Source organism: Pinus tabuliformis, chromosome 3_1 (assembly GCF_031772625.1).
Source record: "Pinus tabuliformis cultivar Carrire ecotype Pingquan chromosome 3_1, CPIR1, whole genome shotgun sequence".
NCBI classification, from domain to species: Eukaryota; Viridiplantae; Streptophyta; class Pinopsida; order Pinales; family Pinaceae; genus Pinus; species Pinus tabuliformis.
Window position 1 is genome coordinate 225,650,308 of NC_142301.1, and position 25,090 is coordinate 225,675,397.

At 37.8% G+C, this 25,090-nt stretch overlaps 1 protein-coding gene across 3 annotated transcripts in view; it reads left to right on the plus strand.

The window, feature by feature from the left end:
* Positions 1 to 1,728: 1,728 nt before the first annotated feature.
* Positions 1,729 to 25,090, plus strand: part of LOC149186612 (AP3-complex subunit beta-A-like) — a 227,823-nt gene continuing 204,461 nt past the window's right edge. The window contains exon 1 of one of the 3 annotated variants that reach the window (XM_089411074.1): positions 1,729 to 2,292. In XM_089411074.1, coding sequence (XP_089267200.1) covers positions 2,074 to 2,292 — 219 coding nt within the window. In that variant the 5' untranslated portion in view covers positions 1,729 to 2,073. The remainder of the gene's footprint in view (positions 2,293 to 25,090) is intronic. The other 2 variants (XM_089411072.1, XM_089411073.1) reach the window with 2 other exon arrangements.

The following is a 25,090-nucleotide window of genomic DNA, read 5'->3' on the forward strand; positions in this document are numbered from 1 at the left end:
AAACCCTCAGTGACACAATGTTGAATTGCGTCTGTTAACGAACCAATTCTCGTATAACATCTTTTGTCAATCGCGCCATCCACAACCGAGGAGCAGAACTCTATGATGATGTATTCATGCCATGTGTTACCTTACGAGTGGTGCCACATGTCACCCAATAAAGGGCCACTTGGGCACCCAAAAGTGCCAAATCAACATGCCACGTGTCACTTGCTACGTCATGTCACCATCGTGCTGACCTGTCCTGCCACATCATCTGTCGAGCCACATGTACACCACTTCATTAGCCACATAATCATAGAGATCAATAATTTGTCATCCAGATGTTTTTCGAGTTTTCTTGTGTGAAGTTTTCCAAGGGTCAGATGCCTAGATTCATGTTTTAGTGTGGAACCAAGAAAAATACAGAATTATAATGGAATCCAGATTTGAGCATTTATAAATCTGCATAATACATGGAACACCAAATGTCCCAAATTTCTTCTAAGTCCCAGATTACTTGCTCCAGTCTGGATGTCTTGCATCCTCAGATGAGTTCAATGGATCTAACTAAGTTCGGTATTAGCCTTTTTTAGTCGTGCACTAATCTTCTTGTAGCTCAGATGGTCTGGATTCTCGGATAAGTGCGAGTGTTCCAGATTTTTCACTGCTAAACCTGACTGAACTCCAAAACTTGGTTTCTCATCAACCTTTGGGAGTTTTACTAAGTGTTATATACCATTGGAACGGTCTATGAGAGGACTAAACAATGAAACACCTAGTTTTCTCATTTGAGTTGAAGCATTAAGGCAAAAATGCCTTTAAAGATATAACCTCCATTATTGGCCTTAGCTAGGCAACACCACCTATCAATACTCTTATCAAGGCTCCACACTCACCAAGTTCCAATTGAGCAGGAAACACACTCAATTGCAAACTATCTCCACAATGCTAATATTGACAATCATCTCATCCTGTGATTGTCATCAATGAGATTGACATCAATGCCAATATAACAATGCCAACAGTGTGGGATTAACGTAAATGCTACTAGAAAGAACATGACCCTACTAGAGGTTGCCACTTTGTTGACCATAAGGGACATTGACTTTCCTATAAATATTTTTTAAGAATGAAACCACCTTTTGATTTTAGAATAAAATCTAAAAATACTTGGTATTGATTAAAATGTTGTTTTTTTAAAACATACATAAGACTTAAAATTACTTTTAATTAGCTATAAACTTATCTTCCTTAAATATATGAAAATAGAGTGTCAACAAGACTTACCACTACAACATTCATCTTTCTTAAATTTATAAAAATAATTCAATAGCACAATAAACACAAATATAACTCTTCTCATTTTACAAATTACCACTCAACATTTAAAATAATATAATTTTTTAAAACGTTTAAAATGATATACATTTTTTAAATAATAACATTGAATCAACCCATAATAAATGAAGGATATGTTCTCACTCTCAATTAACAACCAAATTTTAACGACCAAATTATGATAAAAAAGGAATGATATGTTTTACTGCAACATAAGGAAAAAATAAAGAGCGTTGTATACCAGAGTGTCATTAAAATTAGTTCCCTTTCATTTTGTTGAGGTATTTGGAAGGGTTAAAATTAGTTACTTTTCATTTTGTTGAGGTATTTGGAAGGGTGAAGCTCAGCACAGGAATTAGTTCCCTTTCATTTTGTTGAGGTATTTGGAAGGGTTAAAATTAGTTACCTTTTCATTTTGTTGAGGTATTTGGAAGGGTGAAGCTCAGCACAGGTTTTGGTGCGGATTACATACATGGTTTAAAGAAAAAAGAGTTCAGCGTGAAAAAGGCACACTGCATATGACGTGGATTTCTGAAATTTATTCGTCTTCCTGATTTCAGCTGACGCTCGCGACTGGGGGAAAGTTTCCTGGATTAATTGGCAATTGATTTATTTGAGCCACGGATGATAGCAGATGCCGTAGAGCAAATCAAGCATCCGAGCTCGCGGGTAACTGAAATTGATCGATTTTATCATTTAAGTGGGCATTGGAGATTTATCCAATCGTATTCAGGCCATAAGGTGTAGGCGGGCATGTTCCCTCAGTTTACAACAACAACAGCAGCCAACTTTTCCAAGGCTTCAAGCATGGTATTCAGAATGGGCAGCGATGCTCATCTCTATGACGATCCCCAGGATGCAAACATTGAATCACTCCTTGACAGCAAGTTCGATGCGGAGAAAGCCGAGGCATTGAAGCGCCTCCTCGCTCTCATGTCGCAGGGCTGTGATGTCTCCAACTTCTTCCCCCAGGTTATTTGAAGACCTATTCTCTCGACAAGTCTCAATTCTGTATGATAGTTATATGGGGGCGTGCTCAATTTTAATTTTTGGTAATTGAAGTCTAGATCCAGGATTCCATGGCCAAAAAAATCCCATAATTTTTTGTAGCTTATAGAAGTATATGGTTTCATGTATTTTCAGAAAATCTGCTGAAAGAATCTCACAAGCACTTTAAGATATGTTACCATAAACTTGACCAGGAGACCCTTTTCTTGTTTGGCTCCTGTTCCTGTATTTTGTTCCGTCTCCATGTCGAGATGGCATTAGTACATTATTAAATAATTTTATGTCCATAATAGGGGGCTGAGAGTCGTTAGGGGTGTTAACATTTCTTATTCCCTAAAATCTGCAAGCCTCGTTTCTGTTTCAATTCCCATCCGTTTATCATTACCTATTTCTGGTAAAATAGCTTCCAGGTTGTCGTAGAAGAGCAGGACCTAGTTTTTAATTGGAAGAGTATAGTGCATGCAACTTTTCACTTCACTGACCTGAGCTAGAAGGCAAGATCACTCGAGCCAGAAGGCGAGATCATTCGCCTTCTTCACCATGCTCACTCACTTAAGGCAGGCAGGTTAATTCACTCCCCTGATCTATGTGAAGGGCAGGTCCTGAGAGTTCAATCCTGTGAGAAATGTTGGTTATACCAATTATGTTTTCTTGTTCGCTGGGTCAATTTTTAGTCACTAGCCTATTCCCTTTGTTATGATGCTCCAGCCAATGTAAATGATCATTTGTTTAGATCAACGTTACGTGCGGATTTGGTCCCACATAGGAAATGGCTGATAATTATTGACACACATAGTTATGTATGATTATATAATATTGTTACCTTCTGGGTTTATTAGATGATATTATCCAATTTCCTAAGAGCTGCACCTGCTACTCATCATCATCATTATTCTTAGGAACTGCGCTCCTCATATATATCTGGTGTATAATTGCTGTGTTAGTATGTGTAAACTATGCTCCTCATATATATTTGTTGTGCATTTGATGTGTTAGAACGTGTAGACTATGCTCTTCCCAGGATCACATGGCAAGGTCCTCTGTAGAAAATTTTTGAATGCTGTAGCCCCAACCCAGTTTCAAGCTTTTGCATGAGGTTTAATGCCCAAACCCAACAGAACACATATATGTTAATCTGGCATTTAACTCGAAATGTAAGAGACTACTCTACTCTTTGACTTTTTAGTTGATATGACAAATAGAGACAAACACACACACAAAGTTTTTGGTCCAATGACTCTGGAAAAACCCACAAGTGGAAGTGAAAGGAAGATTTTATTTCCTTCTTAGGAAAATTATGAGAGCATTAAATGCAAACACAGGGTACTTATCTCTCCCTGCTTCTGTCTAGGAAATAGTGCCATTGTCCTTGAAACCTGTGCACAGTCCAGCTATACTTGCTCCTCGAACTGTGTGCCACAGCCCAGAAATTCCTCCTAGAATTTCGGGCCTTCTACCACAGATTTCTTCCTTGAAAACAACGCTGTCAAATGAGGAATCTCTCCTCAATTTTTATGCCGAGAGACTGCCTCCAAATCAGTGAAGTAATAACCTGCAATAAATATGGCCTCCTCAAATTTCGTGCTGCTAGAACTCCCTTGAAACTCGTGCTGAGAATCTCAGTTCAGCGCTGGAAAATGTGCCATCACACTGAAACTACACTGCTGTGCCTTGATTTGTGGGCAGTTCAACTGGCTAAATCTCCTCGGCCTGCGTGCCACTGTTCAACCTTGAAATGCAGGTTTCATTTCCTTGGGATTTGAGCTGCTAATGGTCTCTCCTAGCTGCTGTGTATTCTCTTCTCCTTCAACAAATCTCCTTCTCTCCTCTCCCTTCTCCTCTTCTCTAGTGCTGCTCATGAAAAAAAAATCAGCGGAGTCTCTCATTAGAGTAGGAAAACCTAACCCTATTGATCAAGGGCTGAGATTAAATCTTAGCCCATAAGATCAATGGATGAGATCAAGTCCCCCACTTGACCCCCTCTCTCATGTGCCCCCCTTTAATTAATGAAATCCTAGTCACCAATTAAAGTCTTGTACCTTGTGCACTTTTTTTCTCATAATGTTAAATTGTAAAGTGACTTTAATAATAAAAGACACTTTGTACTTTTTTTTTTCCGGTAAAATAACTTTTAAAACATAAAGTGACTTTATTAAAAAGTACCTAGTACATGAACCACCTCATAAAGTGACTTTACTCCATGACATTAATATAACTCATAATGTCACATGACAATTAAAGTGTTTTCCTAGGCAAAAAGGCCAATGCACTAGAAAACACTTCTTTGGTACCATTTTTCTCAACACCCTCTTACCAAGGAAGTTGTTTCCCACTACTCCAACTTTATCTTTGAAGTGAATATGTTCACCCCTTGGTACCATACTGTCACCTACTACTCTCGCGGCCCATAGTTTTAAAACCTGGAACTGGTGATCGGACCGGTTCACCGGTTAAACCGGTTTTCAAACCAGAACTGGTCAAACTGAGATTGGTCAAATCTCAATGCACTGGTTTTTTAAAAAATACGTTAAATAATTATTTTTTAATGAAAAAAACTATTTTTAAGATTTGAAACCATGATTCCAAGCCAATAGAGACAAAATATGCAAAGTTTGCTCATCTATATACCATGTAAAGGTGAATATATCAAAATGGCACCAAGTGCAATACATATCATCGACAAAATACATAAGCAATGAGGCTCTAAATGGCCTATAAAGTCCAAAAACAATGCTACAAGCTATGAGGCCATTGGCCTACTACAAGACTACAAGTCTACACATGATCAATCATCAAATTCATCACCACTACTAGACACAAGATCATCATCAGGAGCTACATAAACATCATCTGGTTCAGAGTCTGAGGATGCCTCAGCCTCATCTACAACCTCAGTAGTAGCACTGCCACCAATAACAATAAAAGTGGACCTAATGGAAGCACGAGTTGGTTGAGTTGCACGACTAGTGCCTTCCATTGGTTGTTGCCTTTTCTTGATGCAACCACTAATCTTGGTTCTGATGGCGCTACCAAATCTGTTTCATCCCCCCAATGCCATGTCAATATCAAAATCAGCATCAAACACAGGATCTTCAGTCTCCTCCACCCTTTCTGATGTTGGATCAATATCATCCAACACAATTGGATCTAGATTAGGTGTTTTGTTCATCACTTGGTTCTGCCTTAGTCGAAGGTTGTATTGCATGAAGAAGATCATTTAACTGTTTTTGTTCCAAAAGGTTTCTCTTCTTCGTGTGTATCCGCTAAAAAACAAACCAATTGCGCTCACAACCTGAAGCACTGCAAGTTTGATTGAGGACTCTAATTGCAAACTTTTGCAATTGAGGACATTGGCTGCCAAATGACTCCCACCAATGTGCTACAAAGAAAAATACATTAATTAGTAACTTAGTTCATTTCATTACTTATTTACAAATTACAAGTATTTATAGATTAATTGAATTCTAAATTTGTAAACAATTTAACTTGAAAAGAAAAGCAAATTGGAATTGATTACCTGGTTGATCCACATCTCTTAACATCTTTGCCAATTTTTTTCCAAAGGTACTAGCTACCATATTGAAAAGAGTAAGTTGTTTATGTGTTTCCAACTAGTCTGCATGGATAGGGACCATGTGCTTCAAGCAATCAATCAATCCATCTCTGACCTCCCCATCCTGCAGATCTTCTAGTCGAGCTTTATAATGATACTTTGGGTTCAAATAATACCCGACTGCATGTATAGGACGATGGAGTTGATTGTTCTATTTGTTATCAATGATCTCTCATATACGACCATATTTAGCTAACCTATCCTTGTAAGCTGCCCGTATCTGCTCCTTTGCCTAATCCATAAATGTAGCCCATGGCCAAATTTTCTCCGTCCACCATCCTTAACACCTTAACTAGGGGCTCGATAATTTTCACAAGCTCTGCAGACCTTTTCCAAAATTAATTGCCAAAAACTTTCTTTTTGGTGTCTTTGCCATCTTGTCTACGAGCCCACTGAGACTCAGTCCAATCATTAGAAGAATACATTTTCTGTAGGTTTTTTTGTTTAGAATTGAGACATTGCAACGTGAGGAAGTGAGTTGCAAATCTCGTTATTGCAGGCCTAACAAGCTCTTTTCCCCCAATGTTTTTTCTCACTAGGTTCAACACCCATGAGTGGTTGTAGATATATTTTGTAATGAACTTGGCATATTTTACAGTGTTTTTTACCCACTCCACTTTGCTTATGCCCTCAAGCATGATGTCTATTCAATGTGCAACACATGGAGTCCAAAATATGGTCTTATATAAGGACTCAAACATCTTTCCAGCAAGAACATAGTTTGAGGCATTATCTGTGATGACCTGCACAACATTCTACTCCCCCACTTCTTGAATAATCTCATCCAAAAGCTCAAATAGAAAGGTTGCATCCTTCGCCTTATCAGATGCATCAACTGATCTAAAAAACATGGTTCCTTGTGGGAAAGAAACAAGGAAATTAATGATAGTGCGGTTCTTTCCATCGGTCCATCCATCTGACATCATGGAACAACCTATTTTGAGCCATGACTCTCTATACTCAGCCAAATACTCATCAATGGAAGAAATCTCTTTTTGCAAAAGAGCTCCCCTCAAGTCATGCACATTGCATAGTATGGCCTTTGAAGCCCTTTCCTGCAGCTATAACAAAGTCCCACATAGCTTGGTAATAAATTGAGCAAACAACATTAAATGGGATATCTGCGTCATACCACCATCTAGCAATGTATTGATAAGAAGTTTCTTTGCATTGTTTTTTCCAATGTTGATCCAAAGTGGTTTGAGGACTTGGCTGAGAGGAAGTGGGATTAGCAGAGGCAGTGGTGGTAGAGGATGAGAAATAACTCTGGATGTTTGTTCTCTTTGTTCTTTTAGATTGTTGGCCAAGAGCAGGAGGAACATAGTGAAAGGGGTCATTGGTGGAAGGGATAGAAGAGGAGTCTTGAATCTCATATCATCATACCCACTTTTTTTCATGGCTTCTAATAGTTCCCTCTTCCTTGAAATTTCATCTTGGATGGCCTTCTACCTAGCCTTATTCTCCTCAAACTTTTGAGACTTGGAAAGGTATTCTGCCCTAATAGGACCTAACACTTCATTTGGTACTTCACATGGCTTTACTTGGCCTCTTATCCCAGCCAAGTCTTGTTTCAATTTGAGAATACCCCCACCTCCAATAGGTTTATTGCAAAATTTGCATATCATTTTTCCATCAATCACATCACAATGAGCCCATGTAGTGTCCTTGGCTTTTAGAGCCATGTTGGCTTGAAATAATTAAGATTTGCAAAGAAATTTTCCATTTAAAAATAATTGCAGCTAAAAAAATTGAAAAGCTAAGATAAATTTAGGAAAAAAATGCATATGTAGCCTACAAAATTTGATAGCATATAACTAGAGATTTGGCTGCATAGAACACATAAAAAAATTTAATACATGGACAATAGTGAAATGAGGAATTTTTCAAGTGAAAATCCTTACCCAGAAATGCAAACTATAGCTTCCTTAGAATCCTCTTGAAGATGCCAACTCTACTAATAGCTCCAAACTATCTCCAAAATAGTTCAAACTCCAACTCCAACTCCAAGCCTCCAAGATGACTACTCCAGCAAAAGGTCAACACTCTCCAAGCTCTCAATCAAACTCACAAAAACTCCAAATGAGATGTGTGAGGCAAATGAGGGGGGTGAGCTTCTTTTAAAGGCTCGGAGAGGGTGTTTTTGGAGGGAAGCAACCCTTAATTTCCCTCCAAAACGCCTAGGAAGATTCCTAAACTACGCCGTGTGGGTCCGCCATGGCCTTGGCAATGAACCGACCGGTTTAGGACAGAACCGATCGGTTTGACCATAAATTGGCCGGTTCCATCCTAAACAGGTCGGTTAGGGCCAATTTTTGTGGATTTTGGGCAAAATAGGCCATTGATCCAAACTTTTTGTCCGGTTTGACCCAATCGCCTAATGAATTGACCGGTTTGACTGGTTTCCGGTTCAAGCCAATGGGTTTTTAAAACTGTGCTCTCGCCACATCGCCATCCAACCTCACTAATGGTCTACTCTCGCTCATTGACTCATGTGCTTCCTTCAAGGTACCAAAAAGCCTTCTCGACTTCCTCTTTCCTGAGGAAGCTTCCTACACAAGTGTGGGAACCTCATCTCCATCCTCTGGAATCTGTGATCCTGATGAAGATACCCCTGTGGACTGTAGTGAACTTGTAACATGTGTACCTGAAATCTGTAGTGTGCTCCCCTGCCTAGGAGCTCGCTGCTCTACACAATCACCCTCTTGTGACCTCCTCACGGTCCTGGTAGGCTGAAACATAAATATGTAAAGTCTCCCCTCACGAACACTAATCACTCTAGCAAATGCCATGCTAGATCCCTTGGGATACATCAACACCTGTCGATCTCAAAACACCACAACATATCCTCTGTCCTCAATGCAAGGAAGCGATATCAAGTTCCTCCTTAGTCCTGGTACATATAGGACCTCCGTCACTCTTAAAGGTGGCAATGACTCCCTCTGAAAGGATATACTCCCTGCTGAAGAATGTAACTAGGTTCAGTCTTCATTATTGTATTTGAAGTCAAAATGTAATATATTTGTCAAAAGAAAGCAAAAAGAATTTTATTATTATTTTTATTGACTTGTTAAAGCATGGGTTTCAGTCTTGGGTTAAATATATAGGTCAAGCCTCCATTGTAGGCTTTAGGTTATTGCCAAAGTCAATTTGTGAAGACTCCTCCATCATGTCAAAGTCTCCTTGCTATTGAAAGAATCCTCATCAAGTCGACTTACCTCAAATAATATCATGTCGGCCTAAATACGAAGACACATCTCTTTATGATTCATGTTGGCCTAAATACAAAGACACATCTCTTTATGATTCATGTCGGCCTAAATATGAAGACATCTCTTTATGATTCATGTCAGCTCATTTAGGATGGACATACCACTATATATACAAGCCTATGATCTTCGCATTATACCATCACACAAACTCGAATTTCAGAGAAGTTTCAGTGATCTTTGTGGAGAATTTCGGTGATCTCAGGACAAAACTTCAATGATCTCAGAAACAAGTTCGGACAAGGCATTTCAGAGTTTCGGTGGCATTAAAGGGATGAACTTAGATGATTTTGGTATAACCATAGTTCTTGTGATGCTCCCATAGTTAGGTGTTATGCTCCCATGCACTCACAGTTTGTTATTATGCTCCCACAGTTCAGTAGTATGCTCCCACAGTTCGATGCTACTTCAGTTCGGTATTACCACAGTGAGAAAGTCTCAATGCTATCATAGGGAGAAGGTCACAATGCAACTACAAGGGGAGGTCTCTATGTAATGACAATGTTGATATTTCGGTGCTATTTCAGTGATGAAGTTTTGGTGCAATAAAGTGGCAAGAAATCAGAGTTAACATAGTGACATGGATCATGGTATGCAAACATAGTGAAAGGAGGATGACTTGATGGAGGTAGTCTCGAGTCTAAGTTGTAAGGGTCTTTGTCGTCTCATCTTGAATCTACTAAAGGAAGAATTTTGACTGGGATTTCCCCTAGAGAGGGGTTTTGCCCTGGCAGCGTGCCTACATCTTGTGTTCTCTTTTATTTGTTGCTTGGCATTAATCTTGATGATAAGAAAAGCTAATTCAAAAGAACTAATAATAATACGGAATAACATCACAAGATAATGTCATAACAAGAGAAATCTTTTAACTGCCACCTTTATGGATTTCTCAACATGGTTTCAGAGCTATGGTCATGGTTAAAGGCAGTTTGAAGACCACTTGTACAATCTTTGAAGTATTCTCAGAGAAAGGTTCTATGTGTATTGAAGATCAAGTCAGCTTAAAAAGGAGGGTATACCTCGCTCCACAGAATTGGGTCAGTCAAGTCTCGAATAGTCACAATACAATAAAATGCGACTTCGCTATACTTTGCAGGGAAAACTTCAGCAAAATTAAGTGATAGAACCTCACATTCCACAGAGAAGCATAAGCTCGGATTATCTCTGAAATAAAGTTCGGATATTAGAGGAATACTCTTGGTGCAATTACAGTAAGGAAGTTTCAAATTAAATGCGTATTAAGGATCAATGCTATCACAGTTTCAGTGTTACTACAATATCACTGTCTTGGTGTAACTACAGAGAAAAGGAGTTTGGTGCCACCACAGTATGAATGATTTGGTGTCACTACAGTGAGAAGGTTTCGGTGTCAACACAGTAAGAATGTCTCGATGCCACCACATAAATGAGGTCTCAGTGATATTACAATGATAAGGTCAAAGCAGTAAAAATATTCTTTCTTCCACTCGTTGAAAGGATGGAACTTGGTACAACTGCCTATGGAGATCTATCAAGTACAAGCACAAGGAACCAACTTAAGAAAATCAAGTAAGTATTCCATACTCAACAAGATGCACTTGCAACAAGTCTAATAAAATCAAAGGTATGTAATTCACAAGGTACATATGCGTTTGAATTTCTATTATGGTTCATATAATCGTTGTTTCTAACTAGTCTAGGATAAAGAGTGTACTCTCTAATCTAGGATTCCAAGCAAAAATCCTTGATTAAAGAAGGAATAACTTTTCATAGGATTCCATCCTCCACGGTTATGTAGGAAATCTAATTTGAGAAATTAAATCATGTTCTTGGTATCACATGTTTTGCTTGTAAGTATGTATTATAGGTATAAAAGATATTGGCTTAGTACAAAGTAGACACTTCAAGGAATCCTTCCAAGGTCTGTTGGAAAACATTTGCTATATCCTCAAGGAGTATGGAAGAGGACATCCCAAGACAAGGTTTGTCAAGGAACAAAGGTATGCCTTAAACTACAAAACATTGATTTCTTTATAATAAATGTTTATTCATTTGATAATCTATTACTAACATCGTTATGTCCAACAATATTGAATCATAATGATTCTTGTTTTAGGTGATTCATCACTTGATAAATCTACCCCCCTCATATTCTTAATTGACTTTATAGAACCCTAGATAGGTTCTTTGGAAAACCCTAACCTAAGGGTATGCTAATGTTAATATCTGAAACCCTAAAACTGCTTAGGGTTACTGGAAAATGTTATTTGAAGTTTTTGTTGATGATGTCATGTTTGGGGTTTTGGTATGATCATAAAAACCCTAACCTGTTAGGGTTGAAATGGTGTTGTCTGAAATCTTGAACCCTTGAAGTTTAGTATAGTAGGGTTTCCTAGGAAACCCTAAATCCTTAGGGTCTGGTTGAGCCTAGCAAAACCCTTGTTATGTCTTTAGAATAAAATCCTAGGAATAAAACCCTAGGTATGTGTTCATTTGGTTAAAAACTTAGCTTGGTCTAGGTTGGTATATGTCTAATGTGTAAATATTGCCTGACATATGTTATGCTTATGATTGATGATGAATTCCTAGATATATGTGTTGACCTAATTATTGTTGGTCGTAAGTCTTAGGATTTAATCTAAGCCCTTGTATAAGTTTGATGTTTTAGGATGATGCTGTTTGGTAAATCTAGGGTTTTGCAGCTAAACCCTAGTAGTAGTTAAATTCTCTAATATATGTGATATGACAATCTGGAATCTATAAATTTATATAGTGATTGTTGAGTTTATGTAAGTGTGAAATCTAGGGTGTACATCAAACCCTAGTAAAAGCTATTCATGTTGTTAAGCTGTAATTGATTTTGAGATCATGTATGAATTCTAGGGTTTACATAAAATCCTAGTGAGAAATCTAACATATGAATTCTAAAAGTTGCTTTGTAGATCTATTTTTGAATTGTTTCTAGGGTTTGCTATATGTTGTAGTAGGGTATACCATTGGTAGAAACATTGAAACCTTAGATATAATGAAAGTTGTTAGTCTAGGGTTTATGACAAAGTCCTTAACAAAATGTTGAAGAGAATGTATCTCTTATTTGGGTATCCGATATATATAAAGTTGAAATGCTTCCATATGACTAACTTCATGCCTCTATAGATTTGGTTGTATTTGCTATTTAAGTTGTGCAGGTACATAATCTTCAAGGTGGTGAAGATGATCGCAAGTAAAGTTGATGTAAATGATGATAATTCTGATAAGATGGATGGAAGCCAAGAAAGATTCTTCGATGTTGAAAAGAAGAAGCTGATTTCCCTGGGCTAAGAGGGAGTTTGGATAGAGAAAAATCTCCCTGGTTGAGAAGGAGAGTATAGTTTTATTTGGAGAATGAAGTTTGAAGAATATGTTGCTGTATGAAAAGAAAAATATCTTCTGTCAAAGATTCGGTTGATAGGCCTACTGTGTTAAGAAGCAACATCAGGAACACCCCGAAGGTTTGTGTTTATTTATGAATATGTGAAAGTATATTATTGATTGGGGTTGTGTTTGTAGAGGTGAATCTCTCGAAGGTCTTGTTAGCATGCTGGTTATCAATCAGTTTGATTGGGAGAGATTGGTTGTCCTCGATCTGTTGGATCAAGGAGTGTTGAGGCTTTGTGAGTGAAGCATTGCCTTGGAGGACATCTGGCCAGCACTTTGTGTTGATGTCTAGGCCGTGCTGGTTGATGTCTAGGTCCTGAAGTAGGGAGGGTGGCGTGGGTCATAGAGCTCTAGCCATGGATACGCACCTAGGTCCCTGGGTTGATGGTTAGCAAGTAAGCCTGATGGTACCTAGAGAGGTTGAAAGCTTGAGTCCATCTTAGTCCCACCCGGATAGATTTCCCTGGTCAGGAATCTAGTCCATGGCATTGTGGTGCCTAAATTGTTGAGAGACCAATGGATAGATTGCCTTGGTCAGGAATCTAGTCCATGGCATTGCAGTGCCTAAACTTCTTCATAGATGATGTGTTTTGAGATCTTCCATGTACCTCTTTGATTATATGTAAATATGAATACCTCCCTAGTTAAGAGGGAGTGTTGAAGAATGTAACTAGGTTCGGTCTTCATAATTGTACTTGAAGTCAAAATGTAATATATTTGTCAAAAGAAAGCAAAAATAATTTTATTATTATTTTAATTGACTTGTTAAAGCATGGGTTTCATGCTTGGGTCAAATATATAGGTCAAGCCTCCATTGTAGGCTTTAGGTTATTGTCAAAGTCAATTTGTGAAGACTCCTCCATCAAGTCAAAGTCTCCTTGCTGTTGAAAGAATCCTCATCAAGTCGGCTTACCCAAATAATATCATGTCAGCCTAAATACAAAGACACATCTCTTCATGATTCATGTCAGCTCATTTAGGATGGACATACCACTATATATACAAGCCTATGATCTTTGCATTATACCATCACACGAGCTCGGATTTCAGAGGAGTTTTGGTGATCTTTGTGGAGAATTTTGTTGATCTCAGGACAAAACTTCGATGATCTCAGAAACAAGTTCGGACAAGGCATTTTAGAGTTTCAGTGGCATTAAAGGGATGAGCTCAAATGATTTCGGTATAACCATAGTTCGTGTGATGCTCCCATAGTTAGGTGTTATGCTCCCATGCACTCACAGTTTGCTATTATGCTCCCACAATTTGGTAATATGCTCCCACAATTTGGTGCTACTTCAGTTCGATGTTACCACAGTGAGAAAGTCTCAATGCTATCATAGGGAGAAGGTCACAATGCAACTACAATGATGAGATCTCTATGTAATGACAGTGTTGAAATCTCGGTGCTATTTCAGTGATGAAGTCTCGGTGCAACAAAGTGACAAGAAATTGGAGTTAACATAGTGACATGGATCATGGTATGCAAACACAGTGAAAGGAGGATGACTTGATGGAGGTAGTCTCGAGTCTAAGTTGTAAGGGTCTTGGTCGTCTCATCTTGAATCTACTAAAGAAAGAATTTTGACTGATTTTCCCCTAGAGAGGGGGTTTTGCCTTGGCAACGTGCCTACATCTTGTGTTCTCTTTTATTTGTTGCTTGGCATTAGTCTTGATGATAAGAAAAGATAATTCAAAAGAACTAATAATAATAATGAAAAACATCACAAGATAATGTCATAATAAGAGAAATCGTTTAACTGCCACCTCTATGGATTTATCAACACTCCCCACTCCTACCACTTTGACCTTGGTGTCATCTCCACTCACTCCAATCATATGGAAAGATACTCCACTGCCTATGAGCTAGACACTCGTGGATGTAGCACTAGTGGCTAAGCTCACTACCAGTGCAAACCCCGAATCAAACCTAGAGGTAGACTCCTCCACCTCAGCTAATGTTGCCACATATTTCTTCTTCCCCTTCTTCTTGGGACACTGAGAAGCATAGTGACCCATCTGCCCACAAGCTAAGCATCTTACTTTGCTCATGTCAAAAAACCATGGACAAAAAAAACATGTGCAAAAAAACATGCATAAAACCATGAGTAGGTCCGCCCACCACCTTTGGGTTCGACCCCCATCCTTGGGTCCGCCCAATTATTATTGCCAACTGATGTTTTCCTCAAATTTGAAGCTTCCCTTCTCAGATCTGGAGCTTCCCAGGCTCTGATACCGTGTAGAATTTTTTTAAATGCCGGTAGCCCTCCCAGTTTCAAGGTTTTTGCATAGGTTCAATGCCCACAACCCCAATTAATATTAGCTGATATAAAACATTTATAGCAAATTCTTTTGAGACATTTTTGAGCTACAACTACACTTCACTTTTCAGTTGATATGAAAGGAAAGACAAGCACAAACACATAATTTTTATATAGTATTTTTGGTCCAATGACCCTGGAACAACCCATAAGGGGAAAACTAGAGAAAGGAGGATTTTATTTGCTTTCTTAGGAAAATTATGACAACATTAAATGCAAACACATGGTACTAATTTCTCCTTGCTTCTATCTACGAAATAGTGCCATTTTCCTTGAAACTTGTGCATAGCCCATTTATCCTTGCTCCTTGAACTGTGCGACACAACCCATAAATTCCTCCTTGAATTTTGGGCCCTCTACCACTGATTTCTTCCTTGAAAACAACATTGCCAAATGAGGAATCTCTCCTCAATTTTCATGTTGACAAACTGCCTACAAATCAGTGAAGCAACAACCTACAATAAATATGGCCTCCTCGACTTTTGGGCTATCAGAACTCCCTTGAAACTCGTGTTGTGAGTCTTAGTTTTAGCGATGGAAAATGTGCCCTCCGTCCCTTGAAAAACACACTGAAAATACACTGATGTGCCTTGATTTGTGGGCAGTTCAATTGGCTGAATCTCCTCGGCCTGCGTGGCACTGTTCAACCTTGAAATGTAGGCTTCATTTCCTTGGGATTCGAGCTGCTAATGGCCTCTCCTAGCTGTTGTGTATTCTCTTCTCCTCCAATAAATCTCCTTCTCCTGTTTTCTCTCCTTTCTCCTCTTCTCCAATGTTGCTCATGAAGAAAAATCAATGGAGTCTCCCTTGCATTTTCTCTTTTTGTCTCTCATTAGAGTAGGAAAACTTAACCCTATAGATCAAGGGCTGAGATTAAATCTCAACACATGAAATCAATGGATGTAGATCAAGTTCCTCTTGACTCCTCCTCTCATGTGGTCCCCCTTAATTAACGAACTCCTACTCACCAATTAAAGTCTTGTACCTTGTGCACTTTTTCTCTCATAAATTCAACATTAAATTATAAAGTGACTTTAATAATAAAAGAGACTTTGTACTTTTTTCTCCCTAAAGTCACTTTTAAAACATAAAATGACTATATTAAAAAGTAATTAGTACATGAACCACCTCATAAAGTGACTTTACTCCATGACCTTAATATAACTCATAATGTCACATGACAAAAAGGTTATTAAAGTGTTTTCTTAGGCAAAAAGGTCAATGCACTAGGAAACAATTCCTTGGTTCCATTTTTCTCAACACCCTCAACTGCAGGCACTCTCTAAACAACATAGTCAAGGTTTGTATTGGTTCCCTTACAAGGATGCACAAGGATAGGGGTGCCTCCTCTCCCTTCTCAACTTCTACTTGTATTTTGACTCATGATGTTGAAGGTGGGCTAGGGCGTCACGCTTGTTTATCTATGCTTTGCCTAGTGCATGCTCCTTTCTCTTTGTCGTTGTCATTTGTATCTCTATTATTTTGATAATATTTAGCATCTAGGAGTGTTCTAGACACTTCGATAGTTGAGTGGCTACTAATTGTACGATGTAGCCCCATTGACCTATTTTTGGGTCATTTGTAGAAATTTATAAAATTATTTAAGCTTATGTTTTTTCCGAAGAAAAAATCATAACTTTCTATTAAGATAAAAAGTTACATTCAGCAGAGGCATGGAGATGCATTCCAATATTGTCCCTGAGACCAAGAGTTAAACAAAAAATATGCAGGGCTTATATGATCTAGCCTTTTGATAAAAAATATACATCTATAAAATAGAGTCCATGCTTGTATCAAAATATATATACATATATGTGCATGTACTCTGAAGGCTGTTGTCATACTATGAACTGTCATCAAACACTGCTGTCATAAACTCTGATATTCTGCAAGGTCCAAAAATATACTAGTACTGTGAACATAGATATATGTAAGACTAGTATAAACAACATGAAAGAGAATAAACATATAGATATCATCCTTCGGTGAATGGTCTTGTGTTGGAAAATGTAACTAGGTTCGGTCTTCATAATGTCTTATGTAAATTCGCTTTTTGTATTTGATGTAAAAGAGAAAAGAAAATTTATAATTATTATCTTTATAGCATGGGTTTCATACTCATGGTCATTTGTTTTAGGTCAAGCACCCATTCTGTTCTTCTAGGGCTTTGTCATTGAGTCAAATAAGTCAAAGAGTCATTGTAAATTTGTAATATGTAAAAGGCCCTATGGGGCATCATGTATCAAGTCAAAGGAATTTATGTAAGTCAATTTGTGTCATAAAGACCCTCCAAGATCAAGTCAGTGTAGCCATCAACAAGTCGGCCTACAAGAAAGGACAAGTCGGCTTCATGATGATAGTTCAAACTCCAAGGGAAGCCTATATGTAAGAGGTACTCGACCTCATTTGAAGAAACATCCATCACATTCGATTATGCAAGAGAACAAGTTTGATCCAAGAAGGAAAGAAGTTTAAAGAGCCAGAAAAGGTACAAGAAGAGAAGCCAAAATTTCTGAGGATTGTTTTGGGTTAAATCCTCCCACATGTGCGAAGAGTTAGGGCATCATTTTGTTGTCGCAAAGCAAAAATTTCAGACCTCCAAATAAGCCAAATTTTGGTGCTATAAGTATCAAGTGTGAAAGCCGAATTGCCAAGAAGAAAGAAGCAATCCGAGCATAGGAGGGAGAAGGCAAAATTCATCATCTTTTCCTAACACATGCGAGTTAGGGTTTTTGCAGTAGAGGCTGAAAATTGCAGTCCTGAAGCAGTGACGGAAATTCCGAAGAAGAGGCTGAAATCTGAAGTATTGAAGCAGTTGGACTTGAGTTGACTTTGTGAAGGACAAGCTGATCAAAGGAGAGGTTGACTTGGTCTTGGAGGGGTCTTTGTCTTGGAATGTGTCATTTGAAGATTCTATAAGAAGAGAAAAATTCTTGTGGGTTTTCCTCTCAAGAGGAGAGGTTTAGGCCTTGGCTAGAAACCTATGTTTTGTGTCCTCTTGTCTCATTGATCTTCATAGTTTGGTAGCTATTTGATGATAAGAACACTAATCAAGTAAAGAAGAAGCTAACTACAAAGTACTTCAAGTTAAGTAAAAGAACATCACAAGCAATTATCGAAGTAAGAGAAATCACCCTAATCTAGCTGCCCTTGATTTCTCAACATGGTATCAGAGCTAAGGTGACAAGAAGAAGAGGCAGCTTGAAGATCACTCCATTAAAGAAGGATACATAAGGGCCAAACATAATAAGAGCATCAAGGAAATCAAGTCATCAAGGAGAGCTAAAGAGCATCAAGGAGAGCTAAAGAGCATCAAGGAAGACTAGTATACACATCATCTTGAAGGAAGGAACTCTTGAAAGAAGAAAGAAGACCTCAAGGACCCCACCTCCACTCAAAAGACTCTACACACTTGAAGTATTCTTGGAAGCATTCTCATTCTATCCAAAGGAAGCAAGAAGAAGCACTTCATCATCATCAAAGGAATCAAAGTGATCTCCCTCACATTGAAGAAAGGATCACATCTCAAACATCCTTGAAGAAAATCATCTCTCCCCATCTAGAAAAAGAAGCATTGTCTTTTTGAAGAAAGAAGATCATCAAGAAAGCAATCATCATCAAGGAGGCATCTTCAATTGTCAACAACAAAGGAGTAGTGGAAGTCAACATCATCAAGAAGGCATCTAGTGGAAGACATCATCATTAAAGAAGCATCTTCACTTGACAAGTAAGTATTCTATATTTTATGTCTCAATCTACAATGACTTCTTTCTGCAAGGAGAACAACAAACTTGTTGGGACATCGAATTACCTTGCATGGAAGAAGAGAATAGATTTGATCCTCTTAGAAAATGAAGTTAGTGAATATGTCATGGGCTCAATCACCAAACCTCCTCAAGAGCAATCTCAAGCACTATCAAAGTATATGAAAGGAGAAGTAAGAGCTCAAAGAATCCTTATTGAGTCAATCAAGGATTCCCTCATTCCCTATGTAGCAAAGTTGAAGACATAAAAAGAGATCTATGAAAAATTGGTGGAATTGTTCTTTGTAAGTACTGCAGGAGAATTATATCGTTAGGAACCAAACTATATAAGATGAAGGTATCAAAGGAAGAAGGGGTAGCCTTATACCTTATGATGGTATCTCAAATAAGAGATCAACTACAAGAGCTAGGAGAAGTAATGTCTAATCAAGAAATGGCTGCCATTGTGCTCTATGCACTACTAGATGAATGGGGCAACTTTGTATCTAGTATCTATCGAAAGAAGGAAACTACCCCATTCAATGATCTATGGTCATTATGCAAAATTGAAGAAATCGAATTGAAGGCAAAGAACTTGGATCAAGTGAACAAACTCAAGCATATGCAACTATGTCAAGGAAGAAGGGGAAGCCTCGGAAAATATTTCAAAAGAAAATCGACATATCTAAGATTCAATGCTACGAATGCTATGAATGTAATGGATATGGGAATTTCAAAAGGAATTGTCCTAAACTCAAGAAGCACAACAAGAAGAGAAAGGAAAGAAATGAAGCCCATGTCACCGAAGTAGAAGAACCAGAAAAGAAGAAGTCAAAGAAGGAAGAATTGGAAGACCTTTACTATGACTGAGATAACATCATATACTTAGTTCTTTTCAGTTTGTAGAAGAGAGCAGTCATGATGGAAAGCATCACAGGTATGATAGGATGCATTGTAGCGGTGATTAAGATGGCATCATGAAAGGAGATCAGAAATATAAATTCATATGGTTGAAGTAGTCATCTAGCAAGATAAGAAGAGAAAAGTTTGTCACACCTCATCATCATTAGAAAGAAGCATTTGCTGAAGGAGGATCATTAAGATCCTCCATTGGAATCTTTGTTAAAAGGTTCACCTCCACTTAGAAGAAGCAAGTGCCACACTTAGATGGTCTACATTCCACCTAGTGTGGGATCCACAGTTTAGAAAGATGATGACATGGTGACAATGAAGTGTAGCATGTCAATTTGGTTGAAGTATTTTCATCTTCAAGCAAGGAAAGGAAGCTGCTAAAGGAAGTCTAGGTGACCACATGAAGGAAGAGGTATGCATATATTTGGTAATAGATAGATAAAGTCATGTCATCACACCATTGTAGATAGAATGGTAGAATGCTCTATTTCATGAGCATGATGAAAGGAGAAGAAAATCTTCCATAAGAATGATGCATGAAGGCATACATACAATGTGCCTTGAACTCTTCTACATGATGACATGATATGACCTCATGGAGAAAATGAGATGGTTGGCAACCATGGTCCTTATGATGAAGGAACTATGTATAGAAGATCCTAAGGAAGCAATATGTGAAGAAGGTGAAAGAAGAGTTTGTGAAAGATGTATCTATAGTCACATGAGATAAGATAAGTAATCAACATCTGATAACAAGAAGGATTAGCTATGACATCTCCATGGAAAAGGTATGAAGACCTTGATATGTATGTTGGAGAAGGAGAACCTTGGTAATGTATGTATTGGAGATGGATTCATACAGTGCATGAAAGGATGTTGATGTTGCAAGAAGTAGATGTCATGACAAGGGCCATCATAAAGAGGTAATGTTGATTTGATGTTCATTTTTGTTTTTTGAAAGAAAGCATCTGGTTGGATTGGAAAAGGGCTACCAAAAGAGGGTTGTAGAAGGTCATCTACAACTAAGATTGGATGGAAGATCCTGAAAGAAACATGACTTGGAAAAGGTAGCAGTATAAAGGATAACCAATTGATGACAAGAAGGTCACTTTCCAATGAAGAGAAGGATGACATGACTATTGGTTCAAAACTTCAAAACTATGTTTCGTTGAAGGGAAGTGATGCAGAAGATGGCCGATGCCCTACAAAGAAGTTATGAAAGATAATGGCTCCATGATGAAGACATTGAAGTTCATCCATGACATGATGATGCAAAAAGGAGGAGCTCTACAAGCAGTTGAGAGTACCATGATCTTTACTAAAGAGAAAATAGGTGTTGTTGTAAACAAGTCCCTAGTTAAGAGGGAGCTTAAGCAAGTCCCTAGTTAAGAGGGAACTTAGGTATATTCCTTTTATAAGAATGAGTGGATCCTCCCTAGTTGAGAGGGAGAGATAGACACATCATTCTTGTCTTCTTTATGAATAAAGAATGGAGGATTGGGTAAGCATCTGAGACTGATACCGATACTCTTTTAGGATGAGGTAGGGCATCCGATAGGTAAGAGTAGTCGAAGAGGAAATTCCTTGAGGATGTGTCAATCCAAGACAGGAATGGTCCTAGAAGGAGTCAGGACATACCTTGTTAACATCCAGATCGGATATGTGCCTTGAGAGACAATGATGAAGGTGTCTATTAGTCATTGTCTCCCCAACATTGTGTTCTAATCTAGTGGAGAGATGGAGATGTTAGTCAAGGCCTTATTATATGGCAATGTTGGTTGATATGATGAAATGCACTAATATAAGTTGATAAGATAGCTTATGAGATGGTTTGCCAATTTGACTCTCCTTATGAGAATTCTTCAGTAAGAGAATGTCCATGTACCTTGTTTATGAATACCTCCCTAGTTTTTCATGTTCAAGATAATTTGTTTTAGGTCAAGCACCCATTGTGTTCTTCTAGGACTTTGTCATTGAGTCAAATAAGTCTAAGAGTCATTGTAATATGTAAAAGACCCTATTGGGCATCATGTATCAAGTAAAAGGAATTTATGTAAGTCAATTTGTGTCATAAAGACCCTCCAAGATCAAGTTGGACTAGTCATCAACAAGTCGGTCTCATGATGACAGTTCGAACTCCAAGAGAAGCCTATATATAAGAGTTAACTGACCTTATTTGAAGAAACATCCATCACATTTGATTATGCAAGAGAACAAATCTGATCCAAGAAGGAAAGAAGTCTAAAGAGCTAGAAAAAGGACAAGAAGAGAATTCAAAATTTCTGAGCACTGTTTTGGGTTAAATCCTCCCAAATGTGCGAAGAGTTAGGGCATCATTTTGCTATAGCAAAACAAAGATTTTAGACCTCCAAATAAGCCGAATTTTGGTGCCATAATTATCAAGTTTGCAGGTCGAATTGCCAAGAAGAAAGAAGCAATCTAAGCGCAGGAGAGAGAAGGAAAAATTCATCATCTTTGACTTTTCCTCACATGTGCGAGTTAGGGTTTTTGCAGTAGAGGCCGAAAATTGCAGTCCTAAAGCAATAGCTGAAATTCTAAAGAAGAGGCCGGAATATGAAGTGTTGAAGCAGTTTGACTTGGGTTGACTTTGTGAAGGACAAGCTAATCAAAGGAGAGGTTGACTTGGTCTTGGAGGGGTCTTTGTCTTGAGTCTTAGGTCTTGGAATTCATCATTTGAAGATTTTATAAGAAGAGAAGAATTCTTGTAGGTTTTCCTCTCAAGAGGAGACGTTTTGGCCTTGGCTATCAACCGTGTCCTCTTGTGTCATTGATCTTCATGGTTTGATAGCTATTTGATGATAAGAACACTATAATAATCAAGTAAAGAAGAAGCTTACTACAAAGTACTTCAAGTTAAGTAAAGGAACATCACAAGCAGTTATCAAAGTAAGAGAAATCATCCTAATCTAGCTGCCCTTGATTTCTCAACAACTTGTCCCATCTATGTGCTCTGAAACCTGGCAAGTACCCATAGGCTGTTTAACTCCCTCCTTAGATAGGAGGTCTGCTTCCGTGTTCCTTTCCCTGTTTATATTACATTTATTTAATCTTATGTTATTTGTGTCTTTTTGGTAATTTGGATCATTACGCCCTCCCTTCCATTGAAGTCATTAGAAGGTTTCACTTTCAAAAGACTACCTCTATTCACTTTTTTCTCAAATAACATTCCTTATTGTCAAGCTTGTGCAAGTAACACTTTAATGGATATAAAACCCTTGTGCGTGAGAACGAAGGTGTTTGACAATTATAAAAACTATTCCAAAACACCATATGTCAAAAACAACACATTGTACTAGTTATATGGGTTGCTATTTATTTTATGCTAAAAGAAAAAATAACTTACCATTTATATAAGTTGTTATTTATTGTATGCCAAAAAAATTAAATGACCATTTTATGGCAAAATGTCATTAGCATTAGCTCCTTTTCCTCGGTTTAAAGTGTTTGTATGGGTGAGGCACATCATGAATAGGCGTTTTGAAGTATTATTGTGCATATACATTTCTTGTGAAATTTATGTATCTTCCTGATTTTAGCTAACACTCATGACTAGGTGAAAGTTAAAGTTTATTGGAATAAGTAGCAATTGATCTTTAACTATGCATGGGCTATGAATAATATCAGATGTAGTAAAATGGCCTCGAAGATGTAGGTTAGACATTCACGAGGGGTGGTGTCAGGGGAGGGAGGTTGAGAGGAAACTTGAGGTCTCACTATGCTATGATCTAAGGTTTCTTGATGATTTTCCAATCACTTGTTCCTCCAATTAATAGGGCAACCTAAAAGCATAGTAGCAAGATGGTTGTATTGACCTTTGTTGTAAGGAAATTTGATACTAGTATGAAGTTCAACGAATTTTAGATACAATATGAATATGGTACTATAAAATTACTTTTGATTGTATTTGATTTGCTACCTTTCATATTTGATCCTAATGGACTCATAGATCAAAAAACAAATGGATCAAACCCCCAAAAATTAAAAGAAAAAATCTTGAATACATCTATAAATGTAAATTATTGGCAAAATTTTCAATAGTTTTTGTTGTTGTTGTTGATGTATCTTTTCGCTTTATTTGACATTCTTGAGATTGGAACTTTTGAAATGTAACTAGTGTCGATCTTCATAGTCTATACTTGAGTCATGACTTGATGTACTTATTGATGTACTCGTCAAAAGAAAAAGAGAAGGAAAATTATTTGTAAAAGACAATTATTATATTTGAAATGGGTTTCTTGCCCATCATGTTGTGGTCCTAGGTCAAAGCACCCAATGAGTGCTATAAGGGTCTTGTTGACAAGTCAAAAGGTCAAGGTCATGATGTACTAGCCCTTGCAGGGCTCATGTATCAAGAAAGAAAAATAATAAATATAAATTGTATTATCTAGAAGCCTCTAAGTGATGAGTCGGCCAACCCTTTTCAAGTCGGCCCAAGGTGGCCTAATTCATCCTCAAGCAAAGCCTATATAAAGGAATTCACTCTCGTCATTTGTAGACACATCGTTAGGGAATATATCTCTGATCCAACGAGAGAATTAGAGGAGATTTGATCCAATGAAGGGAAGGAGTGAATTTCTGTGGAAGCCAACGAAGGAGGAAAGGAAGCAAAATTTTGTATTTGCCTGTTCACACATGCGAGTTTTGAAGGAGGAACTAGGGTTTCCTCAGTCTTGTTGTGCAGAGATATTCTTTAGGATTTGGCTGGCTCATCACTTGGGGTTTTGGTCTTGGGTCATGGTCTTGGAATTCTTCATTGAACAAATTCTATAAGAAGAGATATTTGTGGGTTTTCCTCTCTAGGAGAGGTTTTGGCTTTGGCTTGCAACCTACATCTGGGGTTCTTGTGTTTGCATTGTGATCTTCTTATTGGCATTTGTCTTGATGATGAACATAAGTAAATAATGATGATAATATCCTAATATAAATCACAAGAAAATGTCAAGGATGAAAGAGAAAAATCAAATTAAATAAATATCCTAACTGTCTGCTCTAGATTTCTCAACATAAACTATTCTAAGATTTGAACAAAATGTCTATTTTCATATCTACGAGGTGTATACTTCCATCTTGGATCCTTTCATTGCATTTATATTGTTGAGAAAATGGTACCAAGGAAGTGTTTCCTAGGTTTATCCTTTTGGCCTAGGAATACATTTAATATCCTTTTGTCTAAGTGACATTATGAGATTATTAATGTCAAGGGGGGCTAAAGTATTTTTTATGTGGAGTTGTACCATGTATTTTAAATTATTAAAGTCACATGTGTCTAAAAGTGACTTTATGGGTAAAGTACTAAAGTTCACTTTATAATATTAAAGTGACTTATGTTTTAAAAGTTACTTTATGTGAAAAAGTGCACCAAGGTACAAAACATTAAAAGTACTAGGAAGTCTTTTTAAAAGAAGGGGACCACATGTATGAGGGGTCAAGTGGGGGATTGATCCTAGCCATTGATCTAATGGCTTGAGATTAAATCTCAGCCATTAGATCCTA